The sequence below is a fragment of the Epargyreus clarus genome, unplaced genomic scaffold (assembly GCF_041222505.1).
Source record: "Epargyreus clarus isolate Ecla_fem2 unplaced genomic scaffold, WU_Ecla_fem_2.2 ptg000008l, whole genome shotgun sequence".
NCBI classification, from domain to species: Eukaryota; Metazoa; Arthropoda; class Insecta; order Lepidoptera; family Hesperiidae; genus Epargyreus; species Epargyreus clarus.
Genome location: NW_027332216.1, coordinates 3,072,625 through 3,093,132, shown reverse-complemented (window position 1 = coordinate 3,093,132; position 20,508 = coordinate 3,072,625). Strand labels below are relative to the sequence as shown.

The following is a 20,508-nucleotide window of genomic DNA, read 5'->3' as shown; positions in this document are numbered from 1 at the left end:
GCTCAAAAGCAATGAAAACTTAAAAATTACAACTAATCGCCTAATTCGTAATGTTCAACATACAAAATTCTAACTTCAACTACTACTTTTAAATTTTTCCTGCAACAAGATTACCTTACTTCCTCCATCAAATATTGTAAGCAACCTTATTAGTTATTATACCCCTCAAGAGGGTCCCTGCCGGACTCAGCCACCATCACACTCCGGCCTACTGGAGTGATCGGTGCCCACCCCCGCGACTTGGACGCGCCGGACAGGACTTACTCAAGTGATCCATAGAGGAGGTGTCTCTAAGGATCCTTGAGCCGGGCTAATGGTCGGTAACCAAAGGCATTTGTCAAGATGGTATTTGGTCCATGAGTGACATTATGTAGTCTATGCACTCACATTTGTTATGTTGAACGATCCTGCAAAATGTAACGAAGTAATAATATTATTGTTGTCATGAATGAGTTTGATTTGCAAATATCTAGTCCAGAAAAACATAAACGATAACCTAATCTTTCTACTCTAACTACTAATTTCTGTGAAGAATTTGTCCAAATAAAAAAAATCCTAGTATAAAACTATTTTTATTAAAACAACAGTTTAATCTTCATTGTCCTCGTTGTCGCTGTCAGCATTGATGTTGAAGTAGCGCAGCTCGTAGGAATCGTGTGCGGATGCAACAACTCGCAGCCAGTCACGAAGATTGTTCTTCTTGAGGTAACGCTTCGTCAAGTACTTCAGGTACCTCTTAGAGAAAGGAATATCTGTAAAAATAAAGTTTACATGTACATCTGGCCATAATTTGCTATACTTAATTTAATTCCTGATATACCTATCATATATTTCTTCTTACATGATGAAAAAAATTTAGAAGACATTTACAAGATTTTGGATTTGTATAAATATGTAATAATGACCAAAGGGTCTGCTCAATTGTAATAAAATTGAACTATTATATACAAATCACCTTCCGAAGCAGTGGTAGTTTGTTAACATTCAAAAAGATTTCCATATGATTCAATTTTGAATAATCAGATATATATCTGGATATTTATACACACTGGTCGAAAGCTTTGAGCTCTATAAAGTTAGAAGTAACTATATAATTCTCTGAATACCAACTGCTGAAAATAAATTTAGTTTTAACTAATTTATAGGAATATTCGATCTTTAGTAATCAATACATGGATAGCTTGATTTGTAATAACCGGCGTAACTGGCCACATACTGCGGTTATAGGTTATGGCGATTGAAAATTTAAAATATTTTTTTTTATACTAGCACGGTTGTATCGGGATAACCACACATTTATTACAAAGAGACTATAGGAACCAAATTGCGATAGGATACAAATACTTAGTCAACATTCCGTACGCCTAACCTAACCTCACTTTTGATTTAAGTGTAATAAACACTGCACTGCACAAAAAGCAACAAATTTGCACGCAAACTAGTTCTAGAACAATTTTTCATACACACCTGCGCTGATAGCAACTTTCGTCTTATCCCGGGCGATGACAACGTGATTTCCCAGGTTATTGGTTTTGCCCTCCACCTTAACACGTTCCTTCAAGTATTTCTCGAAGCTGCCAACGTCGAGAATGCTGTCTTCAGCGGGATGTGTGCAGTCGATCGTGAACTTCAGATTAATCTTTCTTCTTTGCCCTTTGCCACGGATTTTGCCGCCTTTGACACCTTTCTTACCAGTCTTCTGGTGCAATTGGCCCTTTTTAGGCGCTGGCTTTTTTGTTACTGCCATGGTAACCTAGAATGCACAGGAAAGGTTTAACGTAAATTCGCTACAATATACGGATAAAACTTGTTAATACTCGGATTATTTCAAATAACCTACGGAACACGTGTTACAGTCACCGAGAAACCTGCAAAATGGCCGACTTTTTAGAGTGTACGACAGTTGGTAGTGATGACAGCATCAATGAATGAAGGGGAATGTTGGCTAACCTAGCACCGTTCAAAACCTACGCCATAGAGCGAAAACATCAAGATTTGAGTTATATTATTAATATAAGAATAGATTCTGGATTAAATCAATTAATAAAAGAACGATTCTCTTTAAATTCCATTATTATTATTATTTATTGGGCAACTTAACTAATATTACTAAAAACAATATACAATGTTTATTTTTTAATGCTCTGCCTGCTAAATATGTAGAGGTTGTAAAAAATCACTTTTAATTTTCCTTTTTGCTACTTTTTATTTGTAAGCCAATGATAATAATATAAGCTTTAGATTTTACTTATTATAGATTTTAATTATTAAAGATTGTAAGCTAGTTCTTCCCCCAAAATTATTATTACTCAACAAAAAGCTAAAAGCGTCTTCCACTTTATTATTTTGTGTAGGACTAATGGTCAAAATAATGATAATATGGTCAAAATATGGAATATGCTAATAATAAACAAAAATCAAAGTGAATTTCAATAATCTTTCTCTAACTTTATGCAGGGCCGGATTTAAGGGAGGGCAACCGGGGCGGCAGCCCCGGTGCCTCTACAAAAGAGGGGCCCCCACAATAGATGAATAGAGACGTCATATTTTTTTTTAAATTCCGACTAGTAAACACTAGCAAAAAAATATCTTTTCCTTTGATATTTTTTTTTCACTGTTTTACCTTTATCTACAGTACTTTGTACAAACATGAATACTAGAAGAATCTACCTGCATTTCACAATAAAATATTTATTGAAAAACTCAACTGAAAAAATTGTTCATTTTATTCGGAAAATAATTTGGGGCCATAAAGATTAGTTACTAGCGTAACTAATCTGTATGGCCCCAAATTATTTTTAATTAAATTATTATTAATTATTTTTATGGCAAAACTTGCAACATACAATATTTACCGATTGGTGTATGTCGACTTCAGTCAATCCAGTCCATAGAGTATTATTATATACATGTTAGTTAGTCCAGTCGCTCGCGCGCGACGTAGTAATTACCCTGTATATATTTTACTTGATATTATGTATAATATCTCCATTCATCACTTTGTAACTGTAACATATATATGTTACAGCCAAAGTGATATTATTAATTACATAATAATATCTCCATTTATGATAAATTGATAAATTCTGATATTATACATAATATCTAGCTATTATGTATAATATCTATTCAGTCAAAGTAATAAATAACACGGAATTAATCACATTAACCAGCCAATATATATATAATATTTTCAATATTTTCAAAGACTTGGATAAAGTAATAAAACAAGTATAGATAAATATTAGAAGTTTCTATTTCAACTTTCCTTAAGCATAAATTATATTTTTTGTATTTTATAATGTTCCACATATCGAATAGTAGACATGTTGCGATGTTTTATGCCCAGTATCTGTACACTATGTACGTAAGTCAGCCATGGGGTGGTGGAGTAATAAAATACATATGAAACATACGTAAGGCGCTGCCGCGCCCTGCTCGCTTAATTTTCTGTTTTCTTTTATGTTCCAACCTAACCTAACCAATCCTAAATAATTTTATACATGTTTGTTATTGGTTAGGTTAGGTTGGAACTTAAAAGAAAATAGAAAACTAAGCGAACAGGGCGCGGGAGCGCGCTGCGAGAGGGTAAGTTCGATTCACGATAATTCGGACCTAAACTATATGATTCGTAATTACTGTAATACAACAACCAAGATGACGTTGATACAACATAGTTAACAATTTCAGTTAATCTTAAGATTTACCGTGTTTCGGGATTTTACAATAACATATTTATTACTTTGACTAACTTTAACATGCTATTATATATACCAGCCGGATAAATTTATCACATTGTCTGGACAAATTAGTTGTTATACATAATAATCAGTCATTTTGTATAAAAGCTATTTGATCACTTTGACTGTAACTATATACATTTTTAACGATTCGGCATATCACTACTTCACTAGTTCCAATTCCATTGCTATTAAAATTTGCTATAATTGCTATCAACAATTCCAATTCCATTGTTATCAACAAAATATCATAAATATTATTTAGGATAGGATTAGAATAATGAGAGCCACCAACGCCACGTAAAGGCGCAGTTTAAATTGGGAACGGGTTTAACACGTCATGCGAAAACTTGTTAAACAGCGTCTAATATACAAGTATTATATTACTCCTCTCCTATTGTATGAAATGAAATGAGTATACAGAAACCAGAAATGGCCAAAGGGGCACTGCTCCGTAATAGGACTGGATCCATTGTTTTCGCGCTGCCTTCATAAAAATTATTTCCCATGAATGAGTAGCTCGCTAGCGGCGAGGTCAAGATGTTTTTTCACCTGGTGTGACGTAATACCTTTTAATTTCATACTAAAATCACGTATGGTTCAAGTAAGAAGTCACCAACAAGTGAACGTATTTTTTGTGAAAAATTAAAATATTTAGCGGGAGATTCAAATGAGAGTAATTATAAACAATACTTTCAAGTTTTCCCAAGAGGAAAATCGTATCGTATGGTCGCATCGCTTCACGTCTTCGAGCTTCGCCTCAATAGCTGTGCGGCGAGCATACAAGCGCAGTTTATTTACGCACGAAATCGATTCGGTCGTGAGTTGAGTTGAGTCTTGTCTCAGTGATGTTTATGGACTATTTTTGAAGTTAACCTCACTCTTTTCATTAAGTTAAAGGTGAATCACCGTGTCTTACCGTTTTATATTGTGTGTATACTTTAATGAAATGTCACGTGTGTCATATTATCTACACAAAATGTAAGACACTGCGACTGTTAATGTGTGTGTTTATAATCAATCGATAAGAAATATGGAAAGGGCTGCGATGTCACGCAAATGACACAAAAATGGATAATTGTTTCCCGTGCGGATGTGACGACCGCGAAGGAATCAATAAATCTGATTTGGATCGTTTTACGGATAAAGTAGATAATGTTTTGAACGATGACAAAGGAAGGCGGCTCTTCAGGAATTTTATGAGGACCTGCAAAATGAGGGATGGTCGCAGGAAATTGGATTTGTTGGAAAATATTGATAAAATAATCAACAAAAGGGTCGAGAACGAAGATTTTGCTTTAGAATGCTTATTAGACGAGGCACAACTGATTGAAGAGCTTGATTTTGCATTAATGGAAAGATTATTCACTGCCCGCAGTTCCGAAAACAAGGAAGACATGATCGAAGCTTTGAAATTATTAAAAACGGAAACTATAAAAACGTTAAGAACAGAATATAGTGCATTTAGAAGGCACTATACTCCCTCTAAATAATAATGTGAAGTGAAAGCCCGGAATTTCAGTGCCTTGCTTTTGTATTACGCCAAGCGTTTTGAATTTTCGCGCCACAACACGCCCTAAAAGGAATTTTTGCAGTACCTATTTATTCTACACTGTAGTTATGTATTACGTTTCATTATTTATTTGTATTGTTTTACAATTCTTCATCCGTACCAATTTTGAGTAAAAATATATGTATGTTTTATGTACGTAATATGTGGTAGGTAATTAACTGTAGTCATTTAACCAATTCTTTTGTCATAGGTACTTACCTAGTGCCTACTTAAGATTTCAATGAGTACAAATACTATTTTTCCAGTGTTTTTCCACGAATTAAATTATTTTTTAATAATGCCTTATAAGTATTTTTATTTCTAATCTCCTGTCCTGTATATCTATATAAAGCATTTTACACAATAAAAACAATGTAATTAATATGAATATTTTATTTAAAATTGCATGTTATTATTAATGTACATGTTCGTAATAATTTAAAAATGGCGACTTACATTTATAACAATTGTATGTGTATTAATAAACACATGTTGTCTGACCATATTTCAAATATTTTCATCATCTTATGAATTTACACAAGCTAAAAATGCTACAAATTATAAAATATACATGGTAAGCACTGTATGTAATGGTATAAATCTTTTATACAAAAATATGTCATACATTAAAATACAAAATGTTAAAACAATATCCACCTACTGTTCAGTAGGTATATTTTAAAATGCAGCTATGTATATTGATAAATGGGCACTGATTACATTCGAGTACAAACTATAATAGATCCAAATCTCTGAAACCAGATACCTTTAAAATTTATTGTTAATTGTATTCCAGTGATCCAAAATTCATCATTGAAAAAACATTGTAATCACATATTCCAATTTTATTCATATTCAGCTCCTTGCATCCTATATTAAAATTTATATCATATCACTTAACAGAGTCCATGTCTCTAGATAATAAAATGTATAGATATACAGATAATTCATTTATAATCTATTCTCTTATCACTACCACCAACTTTACATGGTTTACAAAACAACAATTACTACATGTATGTTCTAAGTTTTCTTCCACGAATAGTACATTTCTAAGGGCTTGTTAACCTGAAACAAATAACAGAAGGCTTACTATAAGGATTACACACACTATATTAACATTTTTAAAATTCATAATTAGCTTTATCAATGACAAAGTTAATCATCTACTAAACAAAAAAGTGGCCAAATACTAATACAGTCTGTAAAAAATTCAAGTGTCTATTTATTAGAGTCCAAGAGATAGAGCCCTGTGACAAACTTAGTAATGGGGTTCTTTTTTACCTTTTGGATGCAGAACTCTAAATAGAAGTGAAGATCTTTGCCTATTTATAATAAATACCTATACATTGTGGCAATGTAGTGATGTCAATAGCAAAAATATTTACATTATATATTTTTGTACTATGGTGACTCTTTTTAGGCAAATGGCCATAGTCACCAATCTTTAATAGTCATCAAATGTACCAAAATGTTACACTGGTAGGTTTAAGTTTGTAAAAATTCTAAAGGGCGCAATACACCTCTTCTTTAGTGTCAGGCCAATTGTAGAATTGACCTATCCACTTAACAGGCGAACAAAATTGCTTTTTGTTATAAAAGTTTCATATCATACAAATATGCAAACAATATTTCTGCAAAGTCTGGTGAGAAATAAGGATATTATTAATTCATATGCTTAAATTAAAAAAATAAAAGAAAGAAAAGAATATCATTTTATGGCCAACTCGCCAAACTGCCAAAACTACTGGCAAAACTTTGCTGTAATTTTGATCCATGCAATAGAGTTAAAAACTGACAATTAGATAATAAAATGATTCAATTCTATAGTTTAATATAAGCCCAAAATCATAAGTCTTACATTACCTTCCAAAATTTATCATTTATCTGTCTCAGAGTTTGTGAGCCAGCCAGCGGAACAAACTGGCCAGGTGTTGGTGCTACATAGATACAGAAGTTCAGCAGTCTGTAGGCTTCTGGCAACTCCGCATCCAGGTCTAATGTCAACCGCATCGCTAGGTACTTGCTCAAGTGATCCACTGAAAGTCATGAATAAATAATTACTTAATAATGTCTAAGTACTTGGATTATACTTGAACAATAATTAGATTACCATTGGCCATGTATAATAGTGAAACAAACAAATCTCTTATATTGAAGTGGGGTTCATAGTAGAAGTGGAAACTATTTTTCATAATTATCACACTTCAAATCAGAATGTGCTTAACATTGTTGTTATCAAGTAAATATAGGGAGTAGTGATGGTATCACCGTAATTTAACCAAAAAGGATTCTATGGAATTCAGAGATGTCAGAAAAATCGGCTAGTTCAGCTATGTTGCATTTTTGTCTTTCGATATTTGTACTGAACATTAAGTAAGTCTGTATACTTGGTTATACTTGGTTACTTTCTATACTGTGGTAAACTTTCATTTTCTTTTTAAGCATTTTAGACCATTTATTTAGCTATAACACAACACTATCTACACAATATCTTCATAACACGCACATTTTAAAGTGAAAAACGCAATTTTCAACCCAAAACCATATGCTGCAAAGACGTTGAACCTAAAATAGGTTATTTTGAAATATTACCTGAAGCATTAGCAGTGGTTTTCAGGTATCTAACGGAGCTGTCTCTAAGGGCTCTCATAAGCTGGTTATCTCCCGTCATTTCAGTTGGATGTGGCTTGAACACCAGCTCAATTTCGTTTGGGTTCAGAGGCTCCCCTTCACCCTCTGTATCCATTGAATTTTCACCTTCTGTTCTAGAATATGACAAATTAAATAAAATTATGACATAATTGAGAAACTTATATCATTTTAAATAATGTTTAGACAACACAAGTTTTATGAATGATGGATCATTGTTAAAAGATGACTATGTATATCCATTTACTAATCAGAACCTTATTATTAGGATATTCTATAATTATTACAGTCAAATTTATAGTATTGTTATGGGTTATGTTAAAAGTTCAGTACATTATAAATAGGTATACGAAAAGTGCTAACACTGTATTAATACAAATTACTTTTAATGAGTCAAATATGTGACCTCAATTGTGTATTTACATTTACAAATTTTACAGCTTTTATTGCTTTTACAGCATACTAAATAACTTTAAAAGTAAAAACAACAATACATTCACTGTTGTCATTATAGCTTAAATTCAAATATTGTCAGTAAATCAATATTTATAAGGACATGACTCAATTCCTTTTCGAACTGACTTTCACAACAGTAACTTAAAAAGTACCAACATATCGCTACTATCATTAAGTCACTTTAATCATAATATGCTATTTAGAATACAATATATAGAGTAATATAAAGAGCCCTTAAAACAAACCTGCCGTCACTAGATTCACTCTCCTCACTGCGTTCTGATGTTAGAATTGACTTTGCTCTCTTAGTGGTGCTTGTGTTTTTTGACACAGAGCTTATGTTCGACGGCACTGGTGAGGGAGTGCTCCGGACTGATGCTGGGTTGGAAGTGGACTGGCCAGGCGGAGTGGGGTTTCCTGGTGGAGGAGCACCATCTTTGGGAGCAGACGTACTGCCGCCATTCTGCTGTGCTGGCTCCGGGTTACCATTAGAATTGGAAGGGTTCGTGTTATCTTCCATGTTTTTTCTAGATCTTTGTGGCCTGTTCTGCGATTGAAGCTTAATACCTTCTGTAATGGAGTTCACTAACGAGGCTTGGGAATGCGACATGTTAAGTTTAGCCAACACGCGCTCTTGGTGCGCTTCGTACTCATCTCTGCTCGGATATATCTTGGATATCAGTAAATCGAAATTCGGATCTGGCCGTAGAGATCGCTTGGAGACCAGTTTCTTACGACAAGTGGGACACTCTTTGTTGCCAGAACGTAGAGCGGTTATAATACAATCCGAACAGAACCTGTGAAGGCATTCTTTAGTCGTCATCGTCTTTTTCAGCATGTCCAAACAAATTGGACACATAAGTTCACTGTGCAAGCTTCGCGGGGAGACCGCGATCTCCGTGGCGTCCGTTATCACCTCCTGGGGGGTCCGGTGCAGCTCGTAAAGGGACAGCTCCCATGTTTTGTTCTGAGATGGCTCCGTTGACGACATTTTTACACAACTAATAAGGATTCTACAACACAAACATTTTAAACTTATTGATATTTGTATTTGACGATATTGACAACTCGCACCGCTTCCACCATTTTGTTTTTCTGTTTTTGGTTATTTTATTGGGTCTCGGTTAACATGATTCAAACTGCCTACAATTCTGAAATTATTTTTTTACTGTAGCATAATATACATATAGAATCTCTTATACCTATTAATTATTGAGTTTATTCATTTAAATGTGTAAAAACTAACTAATAATTAAAACAGTAGGTGTTGGCACAAAATGAAAAGTTGGTCATCTGTTTCAAATTTTATATCGTGTTAACTATTGAGTTGTCATGTCATATTATTTTCATGTTGTGCTCATTCATTTAATTATTAATGCTGCTTTTACAAAGACAGGTCATCTATGTAGGTGTATTCTGAACTGTTCCTTGTAATTGTAATGTCATGCTATAAACTCACGCCAGAAGAAGGCTACATTCGCACTAGTAATCGCAAAAAGTAGAACTATTTGTTAAAAGAATAAGATCGATATAGTAGCTGAGTATGGTCCATATAAATGTTAGTGGCCACTTACGTCCAAGCACATTTATAACCAGCTCTATGTAGAACAAGGGTTCACCTTTCAAATTACAAATAAATTACGATTTGGCTTGATTGCTTGAATATCGTTGATAGGAACTTAGTAAGCTTAATTTAATCAAGCCAATTTTCTTAATTTTCAATATGCTTCTCTACGCTCAATTACGTAATATTTTATGATAATATCCTAAGACATATCTGGTATAACAACTGTGTATTATATGCTTTCTTAGCCAGTGCATGGTAATAAAAAAAAACATTCAATTTATATATTTTTTTAGCTACACAATATGAAAAAAATACTAGGTAATGTCCGCGTAAAACTGCTAGTCGTAATGTAATGAATACGACTAGCAGTTTTACGCGGACGTAATGAATAGTAGGTAATGAATCGCGTCGCCATAGCAAATTGTATGATTACACCTGCTCGCAACAACTTCAGAGCGGACTAGCAGGTTTGCGTGAACTATAATTAGGTATTACGATATTTTTTAGAACGTCCCAAAATTTTAAAGCAATTTAAACAAAGTAAATCACTTGTGCATATTAAAACGTATTTTGCGCACGCGTCACGCAAGTTGAGCGAAATATCCGAGAGCACTTTCATTTGTTTGGGTGAAATTCCCAATTCGGCGCTCGCGGAGAGAAATGATATCATTCAAGCACGAGCGTGCGTTGTGAAAATTTGGCGTGTCAAATTTATGAAATAAATCTTGTAAATTATGTAGGTTTATCATAAAATAATCGCGCTTTGTTTTTTGGTGAAAATTTATTTTCAACGGTCCGTCAAATAAGTTAATTTATACTGGTAGTAATATATAGCTGATGTAGGGAATCCCACTATTTAATATACATTTCTTATTTTTGTGCTTATAAGTGTTCACTACATCGATAGATAGTTTTCAGGTATATTCTCACTTAATCTTGAATAAATACAAAATTAGAATGTGACTAATGGTGAATGCCAAATGAGAAAATAAAAATATTTGGATTACAAACATACCTTAATAACTTAATAGAAGACTTCTAGGCAAGTACTGACTTCATTCGGACTGCATACTTGCAGTTGATATTATTTAACAAACGGAATTAATGAAGTCGATCAGGGGGGTTACTACCATCACTTAAAACAATATTATTTTAATCACACATTGAAATTACATACCTCGACGTCGTTAAAATGCGATTTTTTTATAATATTACAGTAAGCAGTTTTATATTATGTCGTTCGAAATTATTCATTATTTTTTTCAGGAAATTTAACTTTAAGACCGTGGTACGAGAGAGATGACACTAGTTTCGTTCCCTCTTGGATAAGGAATAGACAAATTACTCATTCTTTTACTCACGCGTAACCCCTGGATCAATCTCATTTAATAGTCTTACTCTATTTGGGGTTGTTCAAATGTTTATTAGAGGCAATAACCATTTACTTACCATCCAACATTGCAGTAGCTACATAAAAATAGAAACAATTAAAAAATCAATTAACACTAGCTGTTCACAGTTTATGGCGTTGCTACGCACATATCTCCGAGTCGCATACATTACCTTCGCTCATTAAGTGAAATGGAGGAGCAGTGGGTCATAGATTCCTCATTTCCTCCCGTTATTAAAATGGGCACGAGATTGCTACAAGCAATCAAACATAGTAAGTACGGGCGGCCAATTAGTAGCCAATCAACGTGTAATCTCAGTCAGCATGATAAGTTGGGTGTAGGTTTTAGAATGTAAGGAATATATAGAATCCGCTTCATAGGGATACGCTCTCTTTTAAAGATTTAATACCTGGAAAATTTTGCATATAAACGGTTTCTAAACTCACAGCCCCCACTAGGATTCCCTGTGTCGTGGGTAATAGAACACTCATAGACAAATACACAAACACTCAAACCCAGAAACAGAAATCTAATTCATCAGTTAGATATCTGTCTGGCCGGGGATCGAACCCCGGAATCCTTTGCGCATCAGACCGGTATGGTCCACCACGCGCGTCGTCATACTTATTATCAATATCTTCTAATTTCTGTATGCCCTGTACTGCGTTTAATTTATTATCAGGAGATACTGCGGTAAAACGATTGCAGTAGAGATCAGCAGATGGATTGAATGTTCGTTTGGTACTTAAAAATTATATAAAAAAACAAAACCACAAGAATATATAGGTAATAACTGCTTGGTATACTGAAGTTATTTAATCAATAATTACGAGATTTTCACGAGACGTTTAGTGTGAGCTTACAAATGTTTTTTTTTTAATTTTCGCAAAATATTTTGAAGTAATATTATATTTTAATAACATTATACTTTAATAACATTATAGTTTAATAAAAATTATACTTATAAATTTTCACAAACTGTTAATAGATCAATCTGCTCAGTGATTACTTAGATTTTAGGGCGATTGCACACGAATTTGCCCTTTCTACATATTTTCATTTCCCAAGGCCTACATGATGTGACGGTAAAACGGTGCTCATTAAAGTTCTGTAAAAGGTAAGTTCATAAGCTGGCCTTGATCAACCTCGTGATCTTTCATCTCGATTTAGATTGATGTAGTCATACTGTATATGCTGTAAGCTCCATCGTAGGATGACATTTTGTGTAATTGCTGTCATTTGACGGTGATAACACTGCAATATGGTGCGCATCCGTGGTTGTAATGTTATCGTTATAATAGAAGTGTTAAGCTGCTGTCTTTAGATATAAAGGAGAGACATACGAGGTATTCTAACTTAGTCTTCAGGTAGAACTTTTGGGTAGATATTTGCCTTATTGCGGTCATGGTATGTGGAATTTTTACCCGTTTAAACAATAATCTTATTGTTTATTAGTAGAAAATCATCTGTTTTTCTACCAAGGGATGGAAACCAAAACTCTTCCCAGTACCACCAAAGTCATCACTTTAAGCGAACTTTACCAAAAGCGCGTAAAAACGGAAAATGCCACAAAATTGCTTAATTTTTTGATAATTGCACGACCGTAGAGCACTGAGCCAACAGAGCGTACAAAATGATAGCTATTATTTGCCTCTAATAACACCATAATAACAGCTAGGACAGCTAAAAAGCAGTGGTCTGGTTATGGACAAAGAATACCGATAGACTCCTAAGCCACTAATAAAGGTAGAAGGCCTCATCTAATTACATAAGTCTTAAACATTTTTATTTTAAAATCTCAAATCAAATTTATTTATTGTATGTTGTGTCAATTAACTTTTAGTAGTATGAATTAATTACCCGAATAGGTTTTTATATAGAATTCGAATTGGACTATTTTACAAAGTAAAGGATGATGAAAGGAATCATTAAATACAGAGACCTTTTGGCCGGAGGCCTAATTGACCACACGTGTACCTCGCATTAGGAGTCTGTTTTTTATTTCGTCTGTGGTTCTGGCATTCTGCCAATGTAGATTCGGTAGTGGAAGCATCTTGGCATAAGCTGTATGCAAATGAAGAATACGATTGCCAACCAAGTGTAAATAGTATTTATTGTTCCAACGTGCGGTAGATTAAGCGGCTGGAGATATGAAGGAAATTGGAATGTACTACGCCTGAAAAGTTATTCTTATTTACAGTGACAGTATGGTTAATGCATATATTTCGGGACCAGAATAGGGCTACGGTATCCCCTGCCTGTCGTAAGAGGCGACTAAAAGGGGGCTTCCGGGGTTGTGGGTGGCAAGAGTGGGAGCTCAAACCGCCCAGCCAGTGGCCCCGGGAAGGACGGCGGTATGTGTGGTCGCATACCGTCGTACGCACCAGACGGTGTGGCGAGCGCCAAGCTCACCTAGGCGGAGCCCGACGGGGCAACGCGCTAAGAGGGCTCCGGTTGCGTTCCTTTGGAGATCCCGGAGCCCTCTACGCAGCGCCGAGGACGGCCACCGGGGGGGTTTTAGTGCGGTAAGAATCCCACATAACCCTACGTCGCTCCCACGACACCGGGTACCTTTTAAAGGTTTCCCCCTCGCAAACAAAAAAAAAAGGATACACTTTTGTAGATGGATGACATATTGAGTTTTTAAAGTGCACTTTTGTAGAAAGGATATGTGTACAAGACTGTATTTTACCGTAATTGGGTATTTCCTTGCAGATGATAGGATTTATTATATAAAGGCAGTGATAGCCTAGTGGTTACGAAACTCGGCCTCCCGATCGAGGGGTCCGAGGTTCAAATCCCAGGCAGGCACCTCTGATTTTTCAAAGTTATGTGCGTATTAGAAATTAATTATCACTTGCTCAACCTACATATCTAAAAAATTTATAAAAAAAATCTCAAAGGTATGTCTATCGTCGTCGGGTACCTTTTCAAGGTTTTCCCCTCGTTGAGGAAAAAAAAGATAAAGCGGCTGGAGATATGAAGGAAATTGGAATGTTCTACGCCTGAAACGTTATTCTTATTTGCAATGACAGTATGGTTAGTGTAACCGTTTTTTCAAATTGCACGTGTGTAGAAGGGGATGATATGTGTACAAAACTATATTGTTTGGTAATTGGGCATTCCCTGCAGATGATAGGATTTATCTACTTCGAACGTAGCAAAACATGCAAGATTTCACGTAAAGAATTAATTCGCTTCATGTGTGCACTTAACATGTATGTACTACTAAAACTTCATGTGTGTACTTAATATTCTCTTAATAAGCAACTCCTGTGCCGCCTCTATCTTAATCTATAATTCTAGTTATTTCATTCGACATAACTACTCATTAAAATCATTTTGAACAAAGACTATTAAAAAAGTAATTCATTACACTTTTTTTAGTAATTCATTAAACTTTTTTTGTTTTTTTTTTTATAATTAAAGAAACATTTGACGCTCTAATAAAGTATTCGCGTCTTCTTGATATCGTCGTGAGTGACATCAGACTTATTTTACGCGCTGAAAAGCACTAAAATCGCCCGTTTGTGTGTTTTCAGGGTAAACTTAGTACTTGTCTAACGGAACATCTGTTTGTAAGCACCGGAATCGGTGCTACAGAAACTCTCTATATTTTAACAAGGAAAATGTATTGGTATGTATATTCTTATTAATGAGTATCTTTATAGTATCTTTGTATTATATAATTAGGCAAAGAAAAAATTGTTCAGTAACTTTTTATCTTTCTTTTGTCAACTGTTTTTATTTTATTTTGTGCTTAGTATCGTATCGTTAAAAATACCTAAGTATCTGTAAATTTATATAATTTGTTCGAATGTCGACTACAACGCGAACACAATTTATATATTTTAGATAAAATTTACGTGTCAAATGGGTTTTCTTCAGATAGAAATCAAAATATAACCTTAGAATTGTCTATTTCCAAAATTAGGTTCAATCGGCTAACTCGAACTAATTTTAATTCTAAGGGAGCAATAGGACAGTTTCATAAATTTTCTTAAGTCTTAAATCTTTCATAAAAGTTCAAAACTATTACACATAAATTAAACATAAATAAATAAATGTTTACGCGCCAATTCCTGTAAATGTAAGAAGTATAGTTGCCGGTAAACTAACACAGCACATGACTGTACGTGTCACGTCCGAGATCTTGTAATGAACAGACACAATACAAGCTTTTACTGGAAGGAGGTTCAGGACTTTTACAAGATACTGTTTTATCACGCACAAAATCACCTGTGTATTTATAGCAGGTCAATATAGACCTGTAGTAAATAGGTGCTATTTACACACATAACGACTTTGTACTTGTGTTGTCTATATACACTCAATTCGAAAAGCAGATCTAAATATATAATATGAGTTTTAGGTATCAACTAAATGAATAATCTAGAGGTTCGAAGTCTTGCCAAGGTTTTGAAAAGGGCGAGGCTTTCTAACAGTGGCAAAACTCTTCATGGTCTGGTAGCGGCATAATCTCCACTCTTTTTTCCATATATTAGTAGTGGATCAATAGTATGGTTTGTTTTAGAGAATTATCTAAGCTCATTTACAGCATACCTAATATGTGTATTTTGTATCATGATCCGATTTACGCTCCAAGCTTTTGTATTATATCATTTTGTACATTTCAGACTGGTTTGTATGCTATTCTTATGCACAAAAAATACTCTAAGCTCCACCAGCCCCACAGTATAAAATAAAAAGCATCTCTCATAGACTTGACATGTGTATAGCTGTAAAAATTCCCAGCGTACGTCAATATACAACACTCGTTAAGGGCCCATGACACGAACCCTCCACTCATTATCTCTCACGGTTCGATTGCCGCACTCAATGCTGAGCTGCTATCATTAAATTCAACTAATGCGGTACACTCGTAAGAGAAATGCGAAAACAAGGTTTTATAAAGGAATCGTAAGCTGACTTATATTGCATTTTCTAAGGCAATATAAGTCAGCTTAGTGTTAATTAATAGTGTTAATTTGAAGGTAGAACCCTTTGTGGTTCGACTCCGGCGGCACCACTGCCACACCTATTTCTACCTAATAACAGCATTGTTAGGCGCTGCTGTGTTCCGTTTTAAAGGATGTGAGACAGACTTTTCCGAGGCGTTCCAGCTTAGTCCTCAGAGGAAGCGGTGCATCTGTGGCCGATCTCAGGTAGGAATATCTAATCCTATCTGGGGTTGATTACAGATGTCCATGGGCGGCAGTAGCCACTTACCATCAGGTAGACTACATGCTCGTCTGCTACTTCTATAATATGAAAAAAATCGTCTGCGGAATTGCGGAATACATTAATTTTTAACATAATGGCCAGCTCGGTGGATGATGGCCTAAAACCCGTCTCACTCTGAGAGGAAGCCCCGTGAGTCGCAGCAGGACCACAATGCACAGCACAAGGGACAGTAATGAGTTGACGATGCTTAATCTAACGAAGAAGCGAATGTGTCTAAATTACGTTAAATATTGAAAGCACAAGCACAGATCTAGATGTTATCCGCTACGCTAGTAAATTAAAGTATAATTATTTATTAATATAAAATAAGTTTTGAAGCAATGTAATATAATATGTTTATGTCTCATACATCGATATACTACTAATAAATACGGTTTCATATTTTTATTGTCTTTTTTATTTTTATTGTTTAGTTGTTTCATATTTTTTTTATATGAAATGACATCACATTGATGTAATCCGTTGCTAGTTGCTACGTAAACGTAGTGGTTGTATTCTTTTTGTTGCTACGCTAAATGACAACTTCATAGATAATGTAGTACATTTGCATTTTGTAACACCTTTACTTTGGACGGTTGAGAGTAGATACGAAATCTATTAGCGACGAAAAATAATTGCTAAGGTCTGATAAAAAATTGACATCAGTACGCTAATCCTACGCTTTTATTCAAAGTAATCAACAAGCTTATTAACAACGGTATCGGTATGACATTGACATCTGAAGCGGATAAATGCGACTTAAAAAGTAACGGTGATTGTCATTTAATATCTGTGTTCATATCTAAGGCGCCAAAATTAGGCTGAAAGGCAAAAAGCCAAGGCCGTAAACCACCATTAAAAAAAAAATAAGGCGCCAAAAGAATGTTGAAGGCAACAATTATTTGCGCCTCCGAAAACAGTAACGCATTTAGAGGTAAATTTTATTTTAATTTTGACGGTCTATCAAATAAATTCTGATGAAATAAAATTCTTAAATGCTTCTCAAAACATGGATTACTTCCACTTACATCTAAAGACATTATGCAATTCAAGCTCTGAGATACGAGTATATATCTGAAGTTACACTTATATTCTTTCTATTTAGAATTTAGTTATCATGTAAACATTACTGAACATTTTGTGTATACCACGATTATCTGCATTGGCAGTCATTTTGCAATTTAAAAAAAAAGAATAATATTAATAATCTGTTTCATGAACTTTTTTTAACAACTATACATGCAATGACTGATCACTCGGCCACACATGACCAGGATAGGAGAGATTAAATCCGATGGCGTCAGAATAATAACTTGACACTGTACAATCGTAATTAATTTTTGGACGTGTCAACGGTTGTTCATTTTTTACACACTTGTATTATTTTAGACGTATTACCTCGCTTTACCGTTAACAGTAATGTTATTATTGTAATTGATAAAGTTGTAATTGTAAACAGACGGATTTATTTTTAGTTTCGTTTTTATAAAATATATATATTTTTTTAAATACAAATATAATTAAAAACATGAAACAATTACATGAGCCAAATTAAATATAGGTACATACATACTTTTATAATAATCAAACAATAATATTTATATATAATCTAATTTTAAAATTTAAAAATAACGTTATAATAACGGAATACGCTATAAAAAGTAATATCATAATACAATTCGTTATTTAAAAAAACGCAGTGTGACCTACATGTATCTACTATTTACATGTATCTAACGTTAAAATGGATTTCACACATAGATATATTATCCTACTGATTAGTATAATATATCTATGATTTCACATAATACTTAATGAGTATCTTAAATAAATGAGAAATGAACATAAGATTCAATAAAAACATTCACAACAGAGCAAGCAATAACTGTTGACAATTGATTGTGCGCCATCTTTGGATGTGCGAATATTTTTATTGATTTAAGATCCCGCCATTTATTATCGTGTATCTGGGACTATAACAGTAAATGCCTTTCTTTTATTATTTTTATTACGCTCATATTGTTTTATTTTAAGCTATGTTTCAACCATGACATGAACATAATCGTAAATATCGTAATGTAGGTACTTATGAAAACTTATATTTCAAATTAAATGAACGCAATACACAATATCTTCGTAGTTTTAAGTCTTAATTATGTTTCGTGCTAACCGTTATTAATAGAGGTAAGTATTCGTTATATTTACGTACTAGGTATAGTCGAAATATTACACATTTACGAATAACATATAAACCACAAATTATTTTTAGCACAAAATTCCTATTCCTGTGAATGTCATGTCATCACGTACCTACAGCCAAGTGTGGAGAATATGGCAATATTTAATAAAGTTATACGACCAATAATTTACTCCTAAGACCTCATAGATGGGTACAACAAACATCAGTACGGACACCATAGATTAGTAAAGATTACTCACTCCTAACAAGAAAATGTACCCAGTTTTGAGAATTGAAATAGTTGCGTACAAAAGTTTTGTCACGTCTCCGTGCTAAAATGTCCCTAAAATATTTGAAATAATTATTTATTTATTATTAAATTACGAAATATTAGTTATTTATTCGTAAATTTTCTCTAAAAATGTTTTTATCTGTCAAGAATTCAAAAAAAGAACTTAGTAATAAGCCATTTGTGGCTTCATTCAATTTCAAGGCGGCGAAGTATCTTTACTAATCTATGACGGACACAAACAGAAATTTATTGAAAAGAATGTTAGCTATCAATTTTCCTAGTTTAAATCTATTGGTATCTCCAACCAACACAGCCATTTGCAATTGCATTTATCTTCACTGAATAATAAATTTTCACGATAATACACAAGGATGGCCCTTACGTGTGAATATTCCTCGATAGTAATGAATTGTCATTACTTAGGCGGTGGAGACCTATTAGTAAAATGTCCGTTTAAGCCCTTACAACCTACATCGAAGTTCTATTAAAATACGCTGTCGATAATATGTGTTTTGGAAACCCACACATTTACAGATACAGTTTACGTTTAATATCTATAAAGTAAAATAATGCTTAATTTCTGTCTCAATTTTATACGCGATGTTTATGTTATGTAATTGCAAGCTTCTTCTCTCTGTTTCTGACCTGACTGTAGAAATATCACCTCTCAAATTCCTCACCCTTCCTCACCCTCACTCACACCTCTCACCCTTAAATATTAATATATGCATTTTAAATCTAAGATCAGTGATCGTAATATTAGTGGTACGGTTTTCTTTACATTTCATTCTTATATTTTTACATTACATTCTTTACGGATAGGACCTCCGATAAATTCTAAGGGCGATTGTAAATTTCTGGGCACTAGTTTCCGCTGCCGTTGCCGCATCAGGGATATTGCAAGCTCGTTTACTCTTTCAACATGGAAAGTAAGTAGAGAGTACCACAAGCAAAATTTTCGTAGTTAATACTAACGTAATTAAGTGACACCACACAACATAGGTAGGTACTTACAGATAAAAAAATCACTTTCTCGAAGCAAAGGACGATAAAAACATAAAAGATACGGCAAGAAATGCAAAGCTAGTTATGTTATGATCATTTGCATATCTTTTACAAGGGCCGTAGCTTATTTATCTCCCACTTCATTAAGGTTTATCTGCCTGAAACCAGCATCTGCTCTCTTGCTTTAAAATCTTAGTTTAAAAATTGTAGCCATGACCCTGTACTCTGCCCTCTTAATTGCTTTAATTACATATATATGACGTGCTACTAATCAGTAATCGTGATTATAATTATGAATCATATTATATGGTTAGGTAATATTTTGTTTATTTAAACAGCTGTGTTTGATACTTATTTATATTACAGAGTAAAGGACGCATCCTGACCAGGTGGACTGATGACCTGGAAAGGACGATAGGAAACCATTGGATACAAAGGCTCAGGACCATAG

At 34.0% G+C, this 20,508-nt stretch overlaps 2 protein-coding genes across 3 annotated transcripts; both read right to left on the bottom strand.

Moving 5' to 3' along the window:
• Nucleotides 1-556: 556 nt before the first annotated feature.
• On the bottom strand, nt 557-1,955 carry RpL22 (ribosomal protein L22). Of its 2 annotated transcripts, none has more exons than XM_073075618.1 (3): nt 1,841-1,955; nt 1,468-1,753; nt 557-752 (listed from the first exon to the last, which is right to left on the bottom strand). In XM_073075618.1, exons 2-3 carry the CDS (start codon nt 1,745-1,747, stop codon nt 589-591), a joined length of 444 nt encoding a protein of 147 aa, XP_072931719.1. In that variant the 5' UTR covers nt 1,748-1,753; nt 1,841-1,955; the 3' UTR covers nt 557-588. The 2 variants fall into 2 exon arrangements, with proteins under 2 accessions (XP_072931719.1, XP_072931720.1); XM_073075619.1 differs by having other exon boundaries at nt 1,837-1,929.
• Nucleotides 1,956-5,670: 3,715 nt separating this feature from the next.
• Nucleotides 5,671-9,507, bottom strand: Sce (E3 ubiquitin-protein ligase Sce). The gene is made up of 4 exons (XM_073075615.1): nt 8,646-9,507; nt 7,888-8,060; nt 7,159-7,331; nt 5,671-6,360 (listed from the first exon to the last, which is right to left on the bottom strand). The coding sequence occupies exons 1-4, from the start codon at nt 9,389-9,391 to the stop codon at nt 6,316-6,318; spliced, it is 1,137 nt and encodes a 378-aa protein (XP_072931716.1). The 5' UTR covers nt 9,392-9,507; the 3' UTR covers nt 5,671-6,315.
• Between the last annotated feature and the right edge of the window lie 11,001 nt (nt 9,508-20,508).

Coding starts and splice junctions, on each gene's coding strand:
- RpL22 (XM_073075618.1), bottom strand. CDS start 1,747: ATGGCAGTAACAAAAAAGCCAGCGCCTAAAAAGGGCCAATTGCACCAG. Junction 753..1,467: donor GAAAGTTGCTATCAGCGCAG/GTGTGTATGAAA, acceptor TTATTTTTACAG/ATATTCCTTTCTCTAAGAGG.
- Sce (XM_073075615.1), bottom strand. CDS start 9,391: ATGTCGTCAACGGAGCCATCTCAGAACAAAACATGGGAGCTGTCCCTT. Junction 8,061..8,645: donor AGTGAATCTAGTGACGGCAG/GTTTGTTTTAAG, acceptor GTCATATTCTAG/AACAGAAGGTGAAAATTCAA. Junction 7,332..7,887: donor AACCACTGCTAATGCTTCAG/GTAATATTTCAA, acceptor CATGACTTTCAG/TGGATCACTTGAGCAAGTAC.